The 20413-nt window shown below is 32.3% G+C and overlaps 2 protein-coding genes across 4 annotated transcripts; both read right to left on the bottom strand.

The window, feature by feature from the left end:
* Nucleotides 1-3178: 3178 nt before the first annotated feature.
* LOC112735433 (oxygen-evolving enhancer protein 3-2, chloroplastic) lies at nucleotides 3179-5589 on the bottom strand. The gene is made up of 3 exons (XM_025784972.3): nucleotides 4468-5589; nucleotides 3623-3918; nucleotides 3179-3396 (listed from the first exon to the last, which is right to left on the bottom strand). The coding sequence occupies exons 1-3, from the start codon at nucleotides 4781-4783 to the stop codon at nucleotides 3298-3300; spliced, it is 711 nt and encodes a 236-aa protein (XP_025640757.1). The 5' UTR covers nucleotides 4784-5589; the 3' UTR covers nucleotides 3179-3297.
* LOC112735424 (transcription termination factor MTEF18, mitochondrial) lies at nucleotides 5585-8207 on the bottom strand. Of its 3 annotated transcripts, XR_011867129.1 has the most exons (3): nucleotides 7835-8190; nucleotides 6174-7573; nucleotides 5585-6036 (listed from the first exon to the last, which is right to left on the bottom strand). XR_011867129.1 is itself a non-coding variant. In XM_025784966.2 (2 exons), exons 1-2 carry the CDS (start codon nucleotides 8149-8151, stop codon nucleotides 6433-6435), a joined length of 1458 nt encoding a protein of 485 aa, XP_025640751.1. In that variant the 5' UTR covers nucleotides 8152-8207; the 3' UTR covers nucleotides 5585-6432. The 3 variants fall into 3 exon arrangements, 1 of the variants encoding a protein (XP_025640751.1); XR_003168506.3 differs by having other exon boundaries at nucleotides 6174-8201; XM_025784966.2 differs by having other exon boundaries at nucleotides 5585-7573; nucleotides 7835-8207.
* Between the last annotated feature and the right edge of the window lie 12206 nt (nucleotides 8208-20413).

Raw genomic sequence — 20413 nt, 5'->3', positions numbered from 1 at the left:
TGGTATTGCTCATCCATCTCAGTGTCCGTAAATATATCTGACATCTTAAAAATGTCCAATGAAAAAAAAATTTTCAGTACACTCCATCCTATAACATTACAAAAAATAAATAGCTTCTAATATTGCTACTTTGCTAGCTAATGAATAATAAAAAATAATAAAATTTATTTACCTTTTAGTATTTCTCAATGTCTGTGAATTATTAAAAGATAAAAAAATATTTTTTTATTACACAATCAATTTCATGAATAAAGTATCGAAATGAAGAATTGCAAAATTAGAGATTCTATTTACTAACCTCGATTTTGTAATCAAAACGGTGGATTGTTTTCTGAACACTACAATGAAAAAATTGATTGGACCTTTGCTGATTGTTGCAACTATAATTATCAATTAATGATGAACAAATATTGGATATTAAATAGACGGATAAATAATGAAAAAAATTGGATATTAAGTAGATGGATATCCAAAAGAAAAATAATGAAATTTTTTATAATCAAATAGATTGATACACGATTCCAATTGTGGGATTGACTAATTGGTGATAGATCACCAATTTATAATCTTAATATTAAAGAAAAGATAAGATTAGAGTATCTAAATCAAAATAAAAACTTAAAAATTGAAGATAGAATTTTAAAGATAAGATAGATGAATAATAAGATAATTTATAAAAATGATAAGAAAAATGAGAACAGCATAGTGCATAATTCAATCGATTGGATAACACAACCAATTGATTGAATTGGACAAATCCATATTGCTTTGAAGACTTCAATCGATTAGGCAACACAATCAATCGATTGAATTGTGAGACCTCGAGTTGCTTTGAAACTTTCAATCAATTGTTTATATTACCCAATCGATTGGGTAATATGACCAATCGATTGATTTTTGCAAAAACCATACTACCTTGCAATTTCAATCGATTGTTTTGTGATAATCTGAAGCTCAATCCAATTGACTGAGTTATGGAAAACCTAAAATTCAATCGATTGTTTTGTTAATACAATCAATTGATTCTCTCTGAAACACGATTTCACAACGCTCGAGGGATGTAACGGATTAAAAGATAAACTTTTAATTGATTACGATTGCCAAAAAGTTATTACGATCAATCAAAGATCTAATTCGTTATTGTTTTGGTTTTTGATTGTTAATAAACATAATAGATGAATGATAAAATAATAATTGATAAAATAAAAAATAGTTTTTATAATTAAATAAAATATATAGGATTAATTTGTAATTAAAATTAAATAAGGACTATTTAATAATTATTAAAAAACTTAAAAAACATGTTTTGCTATGGGACCATTTAATGGTCCAAACATTCTGAAACCATCTAATCCTTTTCCATGCTACACCCAAATATTTTTTCATCCAAATTTTATTTAAGTAGGTATAACACCTCACCAACAAAAATCACTCTCATTAAAATAGTCTCATTACACGCGCTTTATATTCTTTTCCTCTCCCTCGCTTCTTCTTCTCCCCTATGCTTCTTCTTCTTCTTCTTTCAAATACATGCATACATCATCTTCTTCTTTCAAATTCACGTATACCTCCTCATTCTCCTCTTCCTCCTCCTCCCCCTTCTTCTTCTTCGCGCATGCAGATTCTTCTTCTGCTTCTCCTCCTCCTCCTCATTCTTTTTCTTCTTCTCTTTCATTATCGTCATCACCAACAACACCAATATTTTGTTAATGGATTATTTTTTCAATTGAATTGAATAGACGCAGGTGTTCTGAATCTGAATTGAATTGAATTGATGATCTCTAAATTGTAGACACAGGTGTTTCAAATTTGATTTTATATAATGGATTATGTTTCGTTCATTCAGTATTATACAATTGTTTCACCATGAGTATGTGTTCGGTTCATTATGCATAAAGCTGTTTGAATTTGATTTTATATAATGGATTATGTTTCGTTCAATCAGTACTATACAATTGTTTCATCATGAGTACGTGTTTCGGTTTATTATGCAGAAAGCTGTTCAAATTTGAATTTATATAATGGATAATGTTCTATTCATTTAGTACTATATAATTGTTTCACCATAATAACATGTTCGGTTCATTTCTATTCTGCACAGTTTAAAACTCTTCCTCCTCACCTTCCATTGCTTTTTCACCAAGAAGAGAAGGAGGAAAAGACAAAAAATACAGCAGTAACAACAACAAAAGAATAACGATAAGGAAAAAACACATGAAGAAAAAAAAAGCAAAAAAGAAGGAGGAGGAGGAACGCGAAGAAGAAGGTGAAGAAGAAGACGCTCCGTACGTAAACGAGTGTGAAAAGAAAAAGAAGAAGAAGAAGAAGAAACGCGAAGGAGAAGAGCGCGTGACCTAAAATTATTTGGATGAATTTGGATGCCAAAATTACTTGGATGTGGAGAATATCTTTATTTTTTTATTTTGTGTTAATATATACGTTTCGCTTTATCTTTTTTTTGCTTATACGTACGTACATACATATACATACATATAGGGCATGCATATACATACGTACCAGAACAAATTTCATAAGAAGCAAGGGAGATATGAACTTATATTAGAGATAACAAAATAAATGTAGTTAATAAAAAATCTGACCTTAATAGATGATGATACAAACAATATTATATTATCATTTAATCAAACTCATTATACATGTATAATTTTTGTAGTAGTGAATGATTACTTTTAAGAAAGATGTTGATATGACAATATATTAAGGAAATTTTATTTGTCAAAATTATGTACACAGCAAAAATTCATCTGGCGATTGATTTTTAATATATATATATATATAACATTATTGTTTATTTATATAGTCATTTTTTTTCATAGTATTTTGCAGTTCAGCAAATTAAAATTAATTTACTGCGAATTTGATATATATTTAAGGGTTAATTATTAACTAATAAATTACAACATACATAAAGCAATATTCAAACCCTAACACACAGTTTAAACGTCCGAGTGAATGAAATTCCCGGACTAATATCTTATGAGCCAAATATTGATACAATTCTTATTTACTTACTCTTGTTTTGTAATAAGAAATTAAACATTATTGGTTATTCATTTTCTATATTGCAGGAAGAGTAAAGTGATGATAGGCATTGATCTTGTTATTAGGCTGTTTCATTAGAGAAGCTAGCTAAGGCCAATTGATGATAATTTCCACATTATTCATAATGAACTTGCCCTCTTTTGATTTCCTTCAAATATCATCAGTCAAACAAAGTGTCTGAGAAGATCATACACAAAGCTTAGACAGGAAAAAGCATGAAAATACTAATCATATTTAACCAAGTTTGGCAAGAACATCATTCAGAGAAGATACAGTCTCAGCATAGTATTTCTCTGCTTCTGGGGTGCTCTTCACTTTTGCTGCATGATCAAGCTGTTAATCACACATAAAAAAAAAAAATTTGATTAGTCTAACTCTAAACTCTAAACTCTCACAACAAACATCACTAGTAAAAAGCTGTTTTCTCTTTTTTCTTCATAAAATTCTGAAAACAGAAAATACTAAAAAAATGAAAACGGAGAATAAAAATGCAAACCAAACGCACAAATATTTTAAAATTCTCTCATCTCTTTTCGCAGTGTGGCCATTATTGACTTACATTGCTGATATCCTGGAAGAGCTTGCCAATGAGATCCTTGAGGGGTTTCTTCTGATCCTTAGGCTTTGCAGAGACAACAGTGTTAAGGTCATATCGGAGATACTCGGCGCGGAGACGGAGGTCATTCTGAACATATGGCCATGCCTTCTTGTCTATCAACTGCTTCACATTTACAATTTCCTTTGCTGACTCCTTTGCCCTTTGTGCTGCCTCACTTGGTGACAATGGCTGAAGGAAGAACCTGTCTTTCAATGGCAACTTAAGGTCCCTTGCTTCATCAGAGTTCAGTGTTCCAGCTGCCAAAATTTTCCATAACACAAAATCACCATGGTTATAATTTTCAGCCACAACAACAAAATCTTATCCCACTACATAAGAATCACCAGTTTCAACTATAGTTAAGTTGTGCTCTTTTTACTTGACCCTCGTTACATAATATTAGATAACTATATTTCAACTAACAAATTAGTCACTCATATAAAATTTATATTAAAATATAAAATTATATATATACAATTGATTTAGTAGCTGATTTTTATGTGTGCTAGTGAGACATATCACTTATCATAGACTAATAGAAACTAGAGTTTAATTTTGATGCGCTCAATAACTCATAGTCAATGTGAAAGGTTATTTTTGCTGATGTAGCGATACATAATTAGATGTACGTGTAAAACTGATTGTGCATCAAAATTAAATTCTAGAAACTATATCTAATGCCAATTGTGTGACTATTTTTCTTCTCTCATAAGTCATAAGCACATCTGGTATAAAGAGATGTATCCATGTAAACAACAAGAACAAAAAAGGAGGTTGTAGAAGAATGAAAGAAAGTGAAGACTTACGGAGTCCACCGGAGGGAGGAGGAGGAGGGCCAACTTTGATGGGTTTGGCATCAGCAAGAACAGCCTGAACAAAGGAAGCAGAAGCCAAACCAGCAGCAGCAGCACCAAGCATGGCTCTTCTGCTGCTCTGTGGAGAAGCTTCTTGATGTTGTGCTCTCACACTCACTGATCTTGCTGACGTGGCAGCCACCCTGCTGCTGTTGCTTCCACTTGCCACATTCATCAACCGGTTTGAGCCACTCAGCTGGATGCTCCCTTCAAGCACACCCTGTGATGATCCTCGCAAACCTGCCATTGATGCCATTGCTTGGGCCATTCTTAAGATACGTGAGTGCGTTTGTGGAAACTTGAATGTGAATGTGAATGTTAACTAAGAGAAGAGAAGCTTCAAATATGATTGTTTTGTTTTGGGGGTGTGTGATGGAGAGTTGTGGAGTGGAATGTGGCTTATCATATCTGCCATTTGGATAAACTTGGATATGCTTTTGCCCAATCATGTTCCAAGGATTGTTCTTCTTATATGACATGCTGGATTGTGTTTGCCTACGTGGACCCTTTAACACTTTGACACGTGGATTCACAGATTATTAACACTGTTTTTTTTTTCATTATTTAACACATCTCATTTTCCTTTCTATTATTTGTTTTTTTGTCATTTAGTTTAGTTACTTGTAAAAGTTGAATGAATTGACAGATGTAAATAAAAATTTATCCTTATCCTTAAACTTTTTTTTAAGCGTTGGATTTTATTAATTAAATAAATTTTAACTTTTTATTCATTATATTTTATAGCAATAATTTAAAATTTATATATTTTATATCAATAATTTAAATTTCTTTGTTTAGATTTTGCACCAATTAGTTTTTATATCAGTAATTTAAAACTTTATAATTAAGTTTTTATGTTAAATATTTTTTTAATAAAATCCTTACTAACAATTGGCTTTAAAAGGAATTGAATATTTTTAGAATATTTCATTCTATAAAAAAATTAATAAATACTTAATTGAAAACTTTTATCTAATAATCTACAAACACCTAACAAAACATTTATAAAACTATAAGAGTCTACTAAGTGATTAAACCTTAATGCTAGAAATTTCAACTAAAAAAATGAAAAATTGAAAACTTTAGTATCAAATTTGTGGATAATATAACAGTTTCCATATTACCATATGATGAACAACCTCAACAGATAGAAAACCAGGAAAAAAAATAATTGCTCAATTTACATTTCTTGCTTCTCTCTTTCATAATGAAGCATTTGGTTAATGATGAGAATGTAGGCCAATTACTTTGCCCCTTATACAAGTGCTCAGTTGATCTAGTTACCCCATAAATTCATAATGATCCACCTAGTGTTACTTGCAATCATATCAAATTATCAATGCTTGCACTTTGTGAAGAACTTGGTAGCTTGTTTTCTTTCAGGAATGATCACAGATTCACAGTTACAAGGTTTCTTTTACTTTTGGGAGCCATAACCATCAAAAGAAAAGATTTGATCTCAACTCCAACACCTTCCACAAGCACCAACATCCATGGTTTAGGAAGCCATTCCCAGTCTTGCTGCAACAAATGAAGTTTATCAAATGGTATCACATTTCTCCAGCAACTTTTCGGGGGCGAAAACCAAAGAAACAAAAATCCAATTTACATGATGAAAGGAAACAAGTCCTAGTGAAACATTCAATTGGCCTACTTACATAGCTCCCTCTAACATAATCACTTTGTAGAAGCATGACTAAAGGTGCACAAAATTCATGGTTTCTTTCTCTCAAATCCGAGATAGGATGTCAGTAAGAACTATGCAAGATACTTGCAGGTTGTTCTTGATGTCTATCTCACCGCCACTGCAAAGGAAATGCATCTCTGTAACAAGTTTTCTAGCAATATCTCAAATGTTTTTGTCTTCAACTCCAGAAGAAGAATTATAACCAAGTATTAAAAATCTGTACAGATTCATCATTCCGGCAATTTGCGGAGATAGAATTGCTCAAACCAATGTTTCGGAGCAGCTGGGTGGATACGAAAAGCATGAGGAACAAAGTTCTTGTCGCTGGTCGCAATCATGGTTGCCATAGAAAAGTTTTTGGCACAATAACCCTTTTCTATCATCCACATATAGAATCTGAACCTAGGTTTAATGCGCTTTTCCAAGTCAAAACATAAGAATGCTGGAAAAGTGTCCAAAAGCTCCACAGAGGATCCCATTTCCTCATAGAGGAACTTAATCTTTTTCTCAATGATTTTCGGGTGTTGGCTTAGAACCTTAGGTCGAATTGCAACTATCTTGGAGAGCTTTGAGAATTCAATCCCTAAATGAAGAAGGCAATCGAATCGTTCCTGTAACTCGCTGCTAGTCCCATTCAAGTAAGTTAGGACAGCCATGGTCAAAGCAGTTTCTCCAAAGCCTAAGGCATGCAAGAAATTCAGTTTATTCATGGTGTGAACTCGGGTTCTCGAAGCACGAATCGCCTTTAAACCATCTTGATATCCTTTATCTTGGTCTTCATTGGGAAAGCTTGTGACATAAGTCAGTAAGAGTTGATGCTTCCCATCCTTTATCCTATTAAAGAACCACTTACTTAAACCCAAAGCCCTCATTACATTAGGCAAATTAACCATTTTTATTGTTCCCAATGCATGAGCATAGTTTTGCTGGACATCCTCAAGATCCTTGGAGCTCATGCCAAAGTGTTTCAACAGCTTCAATACATTGATCACCGGCGTTTCGAAATCAAAATTCAACAATTCCGAGTCATGTAGGATCAATCGAGCTACTTCCTCCTTCTTGACACCAAACCTAGAAAAATACTCAGCGTTCTGCATCAACTCCTCTTCTCCATGCTCAAGAATCACATTCTTATACCTTCCAATGAGTTCCCCCATCTTACCCTTCTCACCATTCGAATTGTAAAAAACCCGAATTTTCCTACATACCTCATACCAAGAATCTGCATTCCCCTCAACACACCCTGCCAAATCAAAATCCAGAAAAACCAACTTGAGATCAGCAAGTAGCCCATCAATCTCAGCTTCCAACACTCCTCCCTGCTCACCAAAAACAAAAGGGAAAGCCAAACATATCCCAATGACCTGAACACTGCAAAAACCATAACTTTTCAGCACACACAGCCTGCCCTTCAACTCATCAGTATTACACCTAAACACAGAACAACGTTCCACATAAAGCAAACCAAGCTTATCCCAAGGGAACCCAAATTCATAGAGCACACAAGCAGCATCCAAAATGGAGCCATCTTCAGAGAAGAAAAACTTATGGGGTGGCAACAAGTTAGGAACTTGACTATACTTTATGCCAATGCTTTCAAAAAAGAACTCAAATTCATTGATGGGGTTGTACCTGAGGAACTTGTTGAGGGTGTGGGAGAAAGACGGAGCTGAAAATCGCACCTTTGCAATGAGGTTGGAGAGAGAAGTGTGAGAATTAGCAGCAATCTGATCAGCAAAGGCATAAGGGATGGACCTTGTGGAATGAAGGTAATCAGTGAGGATCTTCTGGGCTTGAGAGAGAGCAAGGTTCTTGTACTTTGAAGGAACCTTTGAGAGGTTTGGGACCAGTGTTCTGGTGGCGGTGGTGCATAGACGGCGGTGAAGGAACAACATCGTACAGTGCGGAATGTTTTCCACTTCTCCTTCCCCTTGCATCATTGTATTCATGGAATCATGGTGTCCTATCAACACAGTAACAATGTCTAGTGTTTAATTTCTTTTCTAGGAGAGTCACAAATAAATCCGCTCTATTTATATTTCACACAGATTTATTTTAAAAAAAATATTAATAAATTTTTTTAGAGACAGATATACTATTTTTAAATTAATTCTTATGAGTATGATAAAAAAAATTTAATTTAAATTAATTTATGTATATTTATTATTTTATAACACATTATTGATATTTTTTTAGATATTAGATTGGATATGTAAATCTTTGAAACTTATCCTTTTTTTTTTGGGTTAAGGTTAACACCACAATTAAGGGTTGGTTCTATATATTATAAAGGGATTTGGATTCTTAAAGTTTAAATTTTACTTTCGAGAGTAAAGTATAATTTTCTATCCTTGAATAGTTTCTCTTTCATATTTATTCTTGGTCACACCTATGAAATTAATGGTAAGAGATTACACTTTACTCTCTAAAATGAAATTCAAACTTTAGAGGATTCAAATCCATTATAAAGTATTGTTTTGATTTTCAATATTTGGAATGAATTTTATTTTGATTCCTAACATTTTCATCGTTTTATTTTTATCATAAAATATTTAAAATAATATTAATGTTATCTTACTATCAAATCTTTCACTAACATTTAAGTAGAATTGTCAATGAGTAATAGCTCAAATGGTATAGTCTCCCCATACTCAATTAAAAAGTTGCGGGTTCGAGTCTATTATCTTTGGTAAAAAAAAAAAAAAAACATTTAAGTAGAATTAGAACTACCGACACTTGCTTTTTTTTTGTTGAATGAATTGGACTATCTACAATTTTAGGTATTACTATATACCCACACTACACACTCACCCACACAATACTAAAGAGTTCCTTTTCAACTTGGTGTTGAGGATTAGTCATTGGATTTCTGTCCTGATGGATACCCTGGTGCAAACAAAAAAAAAAGAGTTCCTTTTTAACTTGGTACATATATAAGGTTCGAACCCAGAAGTAGCGCACTAAGAGGCACATGATTTATCGGGAGTGGATCCTCCTCAGTGGAAAAAAAACTGAATGGAATTCAGTAGAAAATCTCACTCTTCATTGCATTCTCTCTCTCATTTATTTCTGGTCCCACTTGTAGAATTAAAGGTGAGAGATTATACTTTATTCTCTCCAATAACAAAAAAATAAGAGAATCCATTTCCATGATTTACCATCTGACCTAAGTCTCAGCTACATCATCAATACTTGTTTAAACTGACCACTCAGTTAATCTAAGTTAGTGACAATACTTTACCCTTTTTTTTTCGGTTTACTATTTTAATCTAATATATGTGTTTTAGCTTTTAGGTTATTGATCATTTTGGTCATAGCATGCAATCAATTTTCGGACCCGGAACCAAATCTAAACTTCATTGATATGTTGGCTAAACTGTTCGAATTCGAATAATTTACAAGGGTGGCCGGTTTGATCCAACTAATGTTGGGCCTCATTGGACCAACACATTAAATACAATACCCAGCAAGTTTCCAAAACATAATGCAGTTGAAGAAAACAAAAAGATTCTTGACCCAAAAAAAAAAGAGAACAAAAAGATATTCTCGTATTATTGTCTCAAGTTTCTCAATGGTATAGTTTTCTTTAGAATATTTATAGAATATTTACAAGTATGAATATGCAAAATATCGCCCATCTCTTTTACTAATTTTTGAAGTTGAGTTATGTAGCATCAGAGTTTATCTGATCTAATTTAGTTCGGTTACTCGAAAATATTCATTACTACAAACGGTAGGATTTAAATTTTATTTGGGTTCCTTGGGCTTTAAGCCCCTTCTAAATACCCCCAAAAAAATTCTACTATAATTCTATTCGTAAATTTAAAATTTTTTCAAATATTTTCTTTTTGTCCGCATGTTGAAATTTTTTCAAACCCAACCCACTCCCATGCTGCCCTAAAAAAATTAAATTATAATCAACTCAATATTAAAATTACAAACAACATAATCATATCAATTCATCATCAAGTCTTTGCTAACAATAATTTTTTTACAATATACACTAATAAATCCAAAGTACAAGTAGGTCAAATAAGATTAAATTTAAATTCAAATTTTACTATATTCGGAACTCAACCCATTCTATTTTAAATTCTACTTGCCGCTAATCAAATTAAGTATTCACAGAATAAAATTAGTATTTAGCCGTGACGTATTCATTTCTAAGCGTAATTGATATTTACATGAAAACATCTTTCACCATTACTATTAGTATTGAAATTGTATGAGAAAATTGACACCTTACATTTTACTTTATTTTTGCACTTTATTGAAACTATAAACGAATAGGATTCGAGAAGTGAAAAATGATAGAATATATTTGAGTAGCACAAACAAGCACATCCAAAAAACCAAAACATGATTGTGTGTAAAAGTGAGGGTATTGATTCCCTAATCTATGCAAAATAAAACGTGAGATGGGATCGGATCACATGAACAGAAGAGGACCCACTCATCAATATTATTAGGTTCCCTCTGACTTCACAAAATTCGCATCCCATGCATGCTTCGTGGGCTCTACCATTCCATTTTCAACTCTTTCATTCTCATCTTACATAATACATAGTACATACCATACACATATTCTAATACTTCGTACCAGCTAACCTCACATTACCACTGTCTGCATCATTTATCTTTTAATAATTAAATCTTTTTTATTGCAAATTATAATAATAGTGAAATCTCAATTAATAACTACAGCCGGATCGGATAATATCCGCATATCCGCAGTCATTATTTGCATATCCACAATAATTATCTGCATCCGATTCGAATTTTACGGATATTATTCGATCCGCAGAGCCATCGGATAGGACCGGATCCGATCCGCACTATGGTAGGATGGAATTGCGGATTTGGCGGTGATATTCGCAAATCTGATCCGCAGATCCGCATATCTGCACGTCTCATATAAATAGTATAGTTTAAAAAAGTAAACCCTAATATGATATGAATTTTAGTGTGTTGTTTTATGAATTTTATAATATCTTATTTTTTATTTTATATGTTATACTTTAACTTAGAAGAATTAAATTTAAATCTTGTGTTATTATTTTTTCTTTTGTTATTCAAGAGAATTTTTATTGATAATATTTTAGGAATAAATTGGCTTAAACAAGTGAAAAAACATATTTTTTAGAGTAAAAAATGGCCTTAAAACAAAATTTTTTAAATTATGCGGATATACCCGATATCTGATCCAATTCGATCTGATCCGCAAGTATGCAGGTTGGATCGGATCCACTTGAAAAAATACGAATATCGTATCCGATTTGATCCGATAAGTACAGTGTGGATTGAATAGAATTATAAGCTATATTGGTTTTCAATATCCGATTCGTGTGCAGCTCTATTAATAACTAATTAAATTAAAATGGTATCAAATAAAATAATATGATGGTGGATGAAATAAATTTTTTTTTTCCAAACCAACGAACCATACTAGTCATCAATTAATTATCACATAAAAAAATATATTTAACATTTCATAAATAAATTATTATATTATTATTAATAAAATTAATTATTCATTTATTGTGGTTAAATTAATATATATATATATATATATATATAAATATATAAATATTTAGTAGCTAATTTTTAAGTATAATTAATATTTTTAATATACAATAATACCTAAAAGATTATATATCTATATTGTGTATTGTTGTACTATTTATATAATCCCTTCAGTTCTTCTTTTGAAGCAAAATGATGTTCTTTTGATAATTAACTGTCCCTCAAGATTTTAAATCCAACACTTCTAACCATCATGACCTGAGGTGTCGGTCAGTATATATATATATATATATATATATATATATATATATATATATATATATATAGTTGAAATTCATCCAAAGGCCATAAAAACAGCCAAAAGAAACGAGGAGAGGGGGAATCATGTGACGATGTTTATTGATAGTACTATTATATCTCTTTATCACAGCCAAGAAATGTAGCCTGAAAAGGAGTTAGAAATTAATATGTCATTAACGCTAACTTAGAAAAGCGCTATGAACTGAAAATTCGGAAGCGGACAAATGTTTTTTTTTTATTTTGGGAAATTCATGTTATTAGATTGGATCCGGTCTTAAAATGTCACTATGTCTATCTTAATCCGATTTAAAAGTAATTTAAAATAAATTAAGTTCATTCTATATAAAATTAGTATATATAAATTTTTTAAAATAAAATAATATTATATAATATAACAAATATTAATTAAAATATAAAAATATAATATGACATGATTAATTTTATTTAAAAAAATATTTATTATAAAAATAATTTTAAGTTAAACCAATAAATGAAAGCATAATCTAATTTCAATTTAAAAATAATATCCGATAAAAATAACAAATCTAAACCTAAATAATTTTTCCTTAGATCCAAACCGGATCTCGGAATCAGAACGGAACTCGAACACCCTAGTTCCAAATACACATGTGGACAAATGAGATTACAAAATAAGAGTATATGACAAGAGTAGTGATGGTTAGTTCCAAATACACATGTGGACAAATGAGATTACAAAATAAGAGTATATGACAAGAGTAGTGATGGTTAATTATTACACAATATAATATATATATATATATATATATATATATATATATATATATATATATATATATATATATATATATATATATATATATATATATATAGAAAGCATATGTAAAGTATAAGCAACGCACATACCTACCTAGTATGTATTTGAAGTTGGAAAAATGATTGGGCATTGAGTTTGACAATAATGTCCTCACTCTTCACCATACATGTGACCACAGGTGTATGTGCCTCCCACCCATATAATATTTTTACCATTATTAATTGGATACTTGAGAAAATTAATTTATTTTAAATGAAGAAATAATAATTAAGTGTTTTGTAAATTTGTTAACAAAAACTTCATTGTTACTTATTATTGCGTTATGATGCATGCATTAATCCAAAACCAATTATACATAGCTTTTGAGAATAAAGTATACAAAATTCTAAAATTTACTAAGCACGCGTGAAGATTTAGTTTAGAGTATCCAATGATTGTAGAGAGATTGTGTGTCTGGTTGTGAAGGGGACAAAGTGACACGCACGAGTGCAATTATGGGACCACGTGTTGCCACGTGACTCCCTCTAACTCCCTCTCCATATTTTTCAATTCTTGCTTCACTTTACACGTGAACCTAAATTAACAACACTATGTATACTACTACTACTACTTAAAAACATGCAACAAAAACAAATCATATGCTATGCGCTTTGTTTATTAATAAACAAAGCTTAATATTCATAATACAAAATCAAAAGATTGCAGCAGCCCAAGTTGAGAAGGGTAAATGCTATGGTAAGTACAACACGCGAGAATCAAACATAGTGTTAAGGTTCCAAGCGATGAGATGATGATGATGGGTGGAGAAAGAAATTTATGGGTAGTGCAAATGGATTAATCTTTATGAAATTATTAATAGAGATTTTAATTTTTATACCGTATAAAATAATTTTATATAAATATTTGTATTAACAAAAGTAATGAAGATTAAATTCATAATTTAAAATATATTTAAATATTTAAATTTAATTTAATAATCATTTTATAAATACATTAAAATTAAACTTATTTTTATATACATATAAATTTGTAATATTTTTTGAGTTTAAAATATAATTTTATAAAAAAAATTAATATTTTGTAATTTATTAGATCATCCTTACACGTTTTTCTTACTAAGTTTGTATTTTTTTAACTAAACAAATCTTAATTTTTTATTTATTATATTTTATATTAATAGTTCAAATTAAAATTTTAAATTTATAATTTACAGTTTAAGATAGAGTACAAAATTTAAAATTTAAAATTTAAAATGTAGACTATAATATTTAGAGTGTTTTATTTTTTCTTCCTTCAATATAACAAATAAATTTTTAAAAAAATATGATGCTTTTTATTTTTTAAAATGTATTAGCATTTGCATAATTATTTTATGGGGTAAGTATGGTTTTGGTCTCTAACATTGAAGGCCAGAATCGAAACCGTCTCTCATTTAATTTTTTATTTAGAATCATCTTTAATGTTGCATTTCTAATTAAATTCGTCCTTTCCATTTTTTTGGACAAAAATGCCCTTTTTCATCGTTAGGAGTAGTTATCACAGAAGACAAGCATAATAAAAAAATGTTTAATATAAAAAAATGAAAAGCATTATAAATATATATGTAAACGAAAAAAAAGGGTTAATTGGTTTGAATCTCCCACTTCTGCAGATTTCACCGTTGCCGACCTCGTGGAAGGAGAATGCCATGGATGCCGATAGCTCAACCTCATCTCGAAGCAAATCTTCCTCGCATAGTAGGTTCCTACTTTGTTCCATGGTGAGAGGCCAGTGCTGCGAACCTCGGGGATGAAAGAGAACCCTGATCGCAGATTATGGGACTGTGTTTACTATGAGGTTTGTTTTATTTTCTTTTCTTCTGAGTTGAGCTTTTTGGGTTGAGGATTGAATAGTGAAAGCTGTGATATTGTGTAGGTGCATGAAGGCTGCGATTTCTTTCGTTGGGTAGAGTCAGAGAGAGAAGTGAAAAACCCAAAAATTACAAGAATGAGGAGGAAGGTTGCCTCGCTGAAATCAAGAACGAAAATGGCAGAGTGAAAGTTAATGGTCGTTGCTGTGTTAGAGATTTTTGGGTAGGTTGGGTTCCTGTATTTGCTGCTGCAGAATTCATCTATGTCTAGGACTAAGTGTGTAATTCCATTGAACCTTGTGTGAGAAAGGTGTACGAGTATGATGTTGTTATTGTTGCTGGTAAATTGTGTTAGGATTTAGTTATTAGGCTGTAACTTCCCTGAATGTGTTCTGTTGAAATGGTTTTTAACATGTATGAATGAGAATTATGTAAGTATAGTTGGTTCTTGAAATCTGAGTATCATTTCTGGTTAGCAAATGCCTGGTTTCCATTACTGAATAATTCCATAACAATGACATAAACTTGAAACAAATACAAGCTTAACTCAAGCTTTGGTAAATGTCATACTAACATACATAATAAAAAGTGTCTCACATCCAGAGTTAATCCCAAAACATCTGGCCGGTCCAGGCCAGTAATTAAGTACAACACTTCAGATGCTCATAGGCAAAATATCACCAACAAAAAGTAGATAATAAGTCACATTGAAAGTACCAGAAAGTTAACACAAACATAACTCAAAATAGACAAAATGCATCATATACAATCAACCCGATAGGATGCTAAGTTTTCCATTTCCCTAAAGCATGCCTCATTTCTTTGGAGGCAACTTTGCCATTAACTTCAGTTTCTTTGGAGAAATGTGAGGTTCTCCAGAAAGCCTGACAGATAAGTGATCAACAGGTTGGTTTGAAGATGTGCCAAGGGGAGGTTGAGCTGAAGGAAGAGTTCTGATAGTTGGCTGTGATGAGGATGAAGGAGGTGCTGAACTTGTTGGGCTGACAATCTTGTTAGGCTGTGAATCATGTTGGGTTGAGCCTAACACCTTGGGCCTGCCTCTAGGCCTTTTTGGATATGCTGCATTGTTGGATTGGGCTGAAGATGGTGGCTGGGTTGCTGAACCAGCTTTCCTCTTGACAGATAGCTTAGGAATAGGCTGGGAAGAAGCAGTCTTCCTTCCTCCCTTAGCAGTTGGAGGCTTTGATTTGGTGCTTTCCTTCTGCTGCTTGCCTTTGTTTTTTGACTGCTAGGCCACACAAACATGTAAACATTTAGCATACCAATATTATGCTTAAGACAAACCAAAAAATAGAAGGAAGACACATAAAAAATCATACCAAATCCTCAATAGGCTTGGGGCATCTGCTTTTGTTGTGTCCAACAGATCCACATATAGAGCACCTTTGTTTCTCTCCCTTCCTTGATAAGTGAGTGCAGCTGCTCTGTTCTTCATCTCCAGCAGCTGCTCTCCTCTTTTTCACTGGTTTGTGACTAGGCCTTCGATAGGGGGAGGCATAACATCAGGATGTGATGTTCTCTTCCAAAGATCTAGTCCATTCAAGGGCTGTATGATTGACTCATAGCACCTCAAGTACGCTTCTATCTTATAACAGCCATCCACAAAAAGGTTCTAACTCAAGCCCCTTAAATTTGATGCAGCTAATAGCATGGACACAAGGTATGCCACTCATTTGCCACATTCTACATGAATATTCATGGGTGCCTAAGTCAACAGCAAACTTGTCTAAACTGTTAACAACCTCATATTTCTGAGCTGCAGACCAGTATGGTCGCCACTCCCCAGTTGACCTAGATCTCTTCTCCAACCTTAATCTAATCCTAGGTAAGATTGTCCCTGAATAATTTTCTGCAAGTTTTCTATTTTCTGCCTACCTAGTCATTAGTTTAACCCTTATCTCCTCTAATATCGTAACTATAGGCTTCTCTCTAGCATCAACTATGGCAGAGTTAAAACTCTCAGACATGTTATTAACCAGTGTATCTACTTTAGAGTTATAGGTGAATCTAGATCTAGACCAATACCTAGGAAGGATAGCATTTAGGAACCGAAAAGCTTCCTGATTCACAGCTTTCAGCTCGGCCATGTGCCTCTCCTAAGCCTTCCAATGAGTCGTCTTAGCACACTTCCACATCAATTTTTTCAATTGTAACCCTGGAAACCTTTTCTTGAAGTTGCTGTACAAGTGTCTCACACAGAACCGATTATCAACTCCTGGTATAACATCATGTTTTAACTGAATTGTATTATGCTTACTTTTTGTTGGTCAGACATGAAGATAGATCTTCCCATCTTCTCAACTCCAACATCAGATGCAAGATGACTTAGAAACCAAGTCCATGAGTCATTTGTTTCGGCCTCTACAACCGCATATGCAATGGATAGCATTTGATTATTCGGATCCCAACCAATTGCAGTGAGCAATTGTCCTCCATGTGTTGTCTTAAAAAAGTAGCCATCAAGACCAATGAACGACCTGCAATGCTAAAAGCTCTGCTTGCATGCTTCCAAGCAGACATAAATTCTCTGAAAGATACAGTAATTTGTTATGGATGATGCTAGTGCTTCATTATCAAGATTTGGGGACCTTTGAACTTGTATGTGAGCAGAAGAGCCTGGATTTGCCCTCATGAGCTCATGTCCATAGTCATAAATTCTTTTATATTGCTCTCGAAAGGTTCCCTGAATTTCATCCAGTGCAATCTGTTTGGTCTTACTTGCCAGTGACTTAGTGACAGTCAAGTTCTACTTTTTTTGTGCCTTTGAAACCAACTCCCTTATCTTCACCTTCAGATTTGCTTCAACCTTCTTCTTAAACGCCTTCCCAAGCCATTTCAAGTGCAGAATCTCCACCCTGTGTGCTTGTGTACATGTGTGAGTCAAATTCATCCTGCGAAATTGCCATGTATCCTCATCTCCGATTTTGGAAGCATACAACAAAAAAGGACAATCACTCGAATAAACGGCCCTAACCCTCTTCAGATCACACTTCCTAAACTTGATTGCCCTTGCGGTATGCACAGCATAAGCAGTCACAGTGTCCTTGAACTCCTCCCAAGATGCGTACACTGTACCAACTTCCTATTTGTATTGACTCATATCTTTTTGCCTCACACCCTGATGCTCTGAATTAGACCCCTCAGCCCCAACCTCGTGGTCCAAATCTAAGTCATCATTGTTTTCTCTCTCGTCATTTTCAAAGTCCTCATTACCTACAACATTCTTTTTCACATCCCTGCATTTTTTACTCATGACATTCACATTTTGAAAACCACTTACATCAGGATCAAGCTCATCATCACTGTCAGTAAAGTGCATATCATTTTTACTGTTGTCCTCTTCTCCAGATGGTTTATACTTTGAATCAAGACTGTCTCCATCACTAGAGTTACCATACTCAACTTCGTTGTCATCCTCTAACGCAGAATCAGCACCACCTGGTCCAGATTGGTTTTGCCCCTCATCTAATCCACCATACACAACCAGCTCTTGCCCCTCACTACTAATGTCACCCATCCCATCTTTCTCTCCAACATCAATGTAGCCAGCAGCAGGAAATACCTCTTCTTCCTCAACCTTATGGACCACATACAACTCTACGTAGTCTCTCAACTATGCTATTTTACACATCTCAATGGAATCCGCATCACTTTTAAACAATTTTAAATTTGTCTCCAAATCTTCATGTGTTGGATCCTTGAACCACAACGATGGGATTTTCTCCTCCACGTAACCAAATTGCTTTAGCTCCGCATAGGCTTCAAATACAGACCACCGATCACCATCAATCTCTTCAATCACTGTTGTTTCTCCACCCACATACTCTAATGGACCGTTCTTATAAGTAAACCATCCTCCATGGTAGACCTTCACTTTAAAATAACCCATTGTCTTCTACAACACCCTGAATAAATTACTATCAGAATACAACAACACAAAGAAATTAATTAAAAACATGAAACACACAGACCTCCCTATTTCACAGCGACGTTAATCCCTAGTCTCCACACACAAGGTCTCTTTTCAACAATAATAAACAGACCACCAAAACCTAAACCATTTAACCCGAAACTAACCACTGCAAGGAGAGTTACCATAGTCAAAACGAGGAAGAAAATCATACCTACGCAAACCCTATCAGTACTGCTTCAGCGACTCCTGACGTCCCTTCCTTCCAGTTGTTCGTTCTCGCCTCCTCTCTTCAGTTTCAGTCCATGAACAGCTTCGGTCCTTTCCGCTTCTGAGTTAGGGCACAATGCAATGGGTTTAGTTAACGAAGCCTTGTAAATAAAGGGTGTTCTAATTAACGTTCAGGGTTTTCATCCAATTTAAGACAAGAAGTGTTTCGCGTGAAACACTAATGTTGAAAAGGGTAGATTTGTCATTAAGAAAAAAATTTAATCAGAAAGCACGAATTTAATTAGAAATGCAACATTAAAAACGATTTTAAATAAAAAATTAGATGAGGGACGGTTTCGATTCTGACCCTCAATATTAGGGACCAAAATCATACTTACCCCTTCATTTAAAATATAATTAATTACATAATTTTATTGTATTATATCAAATTTTGTTAAAAAAATAAAAATTTATTTTTTCTAAAGTTCAATGAACGTAGTGTCTTATATCAATTGCAGACTAGATACGTTTTTATTAATCCTTATTTATCATCTCTTTATTGGACGAGATATGTAATAAAGTGCATAAATTTTTTTATGCGTGCCTATATATGAAATTTTTTGTATTTATTTTAGGTGACGTCATTAGGAATGTACGAGTGAAAGTGGTCGTATATTTTAGTCTTGCTTACATCAACTTAGTATCATACTCCTTTTATTATTAAAAATATAAATAAGTACAAAATTCATACAAACAAGACTAAAACATATAGTTACTTTATTTTTATATTCTTAATGACAACATCTAATATTTTATCCACACTTTTTATAAAATTTACAAAGTATAAATAAATAATCATACATTCTTTATAAAAAGTTGTCTTAATAATAGTTAAAAATAAGAATTTTTAATTTAAATTTCAATAAAAAATTACAAGATGTAATAAAACAAGATAAGGTTCGCTCTCTTTATCATTGTTATTAGTAAAATTTTTGAAGATTACACCATATGTACAGATATAAGAGATTTTTTTTTAATATTTATCTTCTCTTCCTAATTGAAGTATTATATATCATCATATTTTTATTAAAAAAATCTCGTCTAAAATTTTACCAAGTTTTAATATATCATGGTCAAACCTTATTTATCCATTGATTAGAAGCAATCTAGAGAACACAATAGATGTCTTAAATTTTTATAAATGAATCACTTTTTATATTTTTGTTTCATTAGTATTGTCATTGTTATTTACAAAGCAATTAATGTTTATAAAACGCTACACGTAATTAGATGGATCATCAAACTGTTTATTAGTTTATTAGTTTAATGAGTCTAATTAGTAGTTCAATTTAAAAAATCGTTTTAAAAATAATAAATAAATTATAAATAAATATCTTAAAATATAATTATAATTTAATATAATTTTTAAAATATCTTTAAAATTTAAAATATTATATAAAATATCATCAACCAAATTTATATAATCTTATCAAAATACAAACTCAAAAAATTATAATCTGATTCAAATGACTTTTCTAAGTAATTAATGAATATTGTGTATGTCAAACACTTTGGATACAAACAATTAACAAGAAGAACTAT

This window comes from Arachis hypogaea, chromosome 2, assembly GCF_003086295.3.
Source record: "Arachis hypogaea cultivar Tifrunner chromosome 2, arahy.Tifrunner.gnm2.J5K5, whole genome shotgun sequence".
Lineage (NCBI taxonomy): Eukaryota > Viridiplantae > Streptophyta > Magnoliopsida > Fabales > Fabaceae > Arachis > Arachis hypogaea.
Note: the sequence above shows the minus strand (reverse complement) of the source record. Positions and strands in the feature narration are given on the sequence as shown.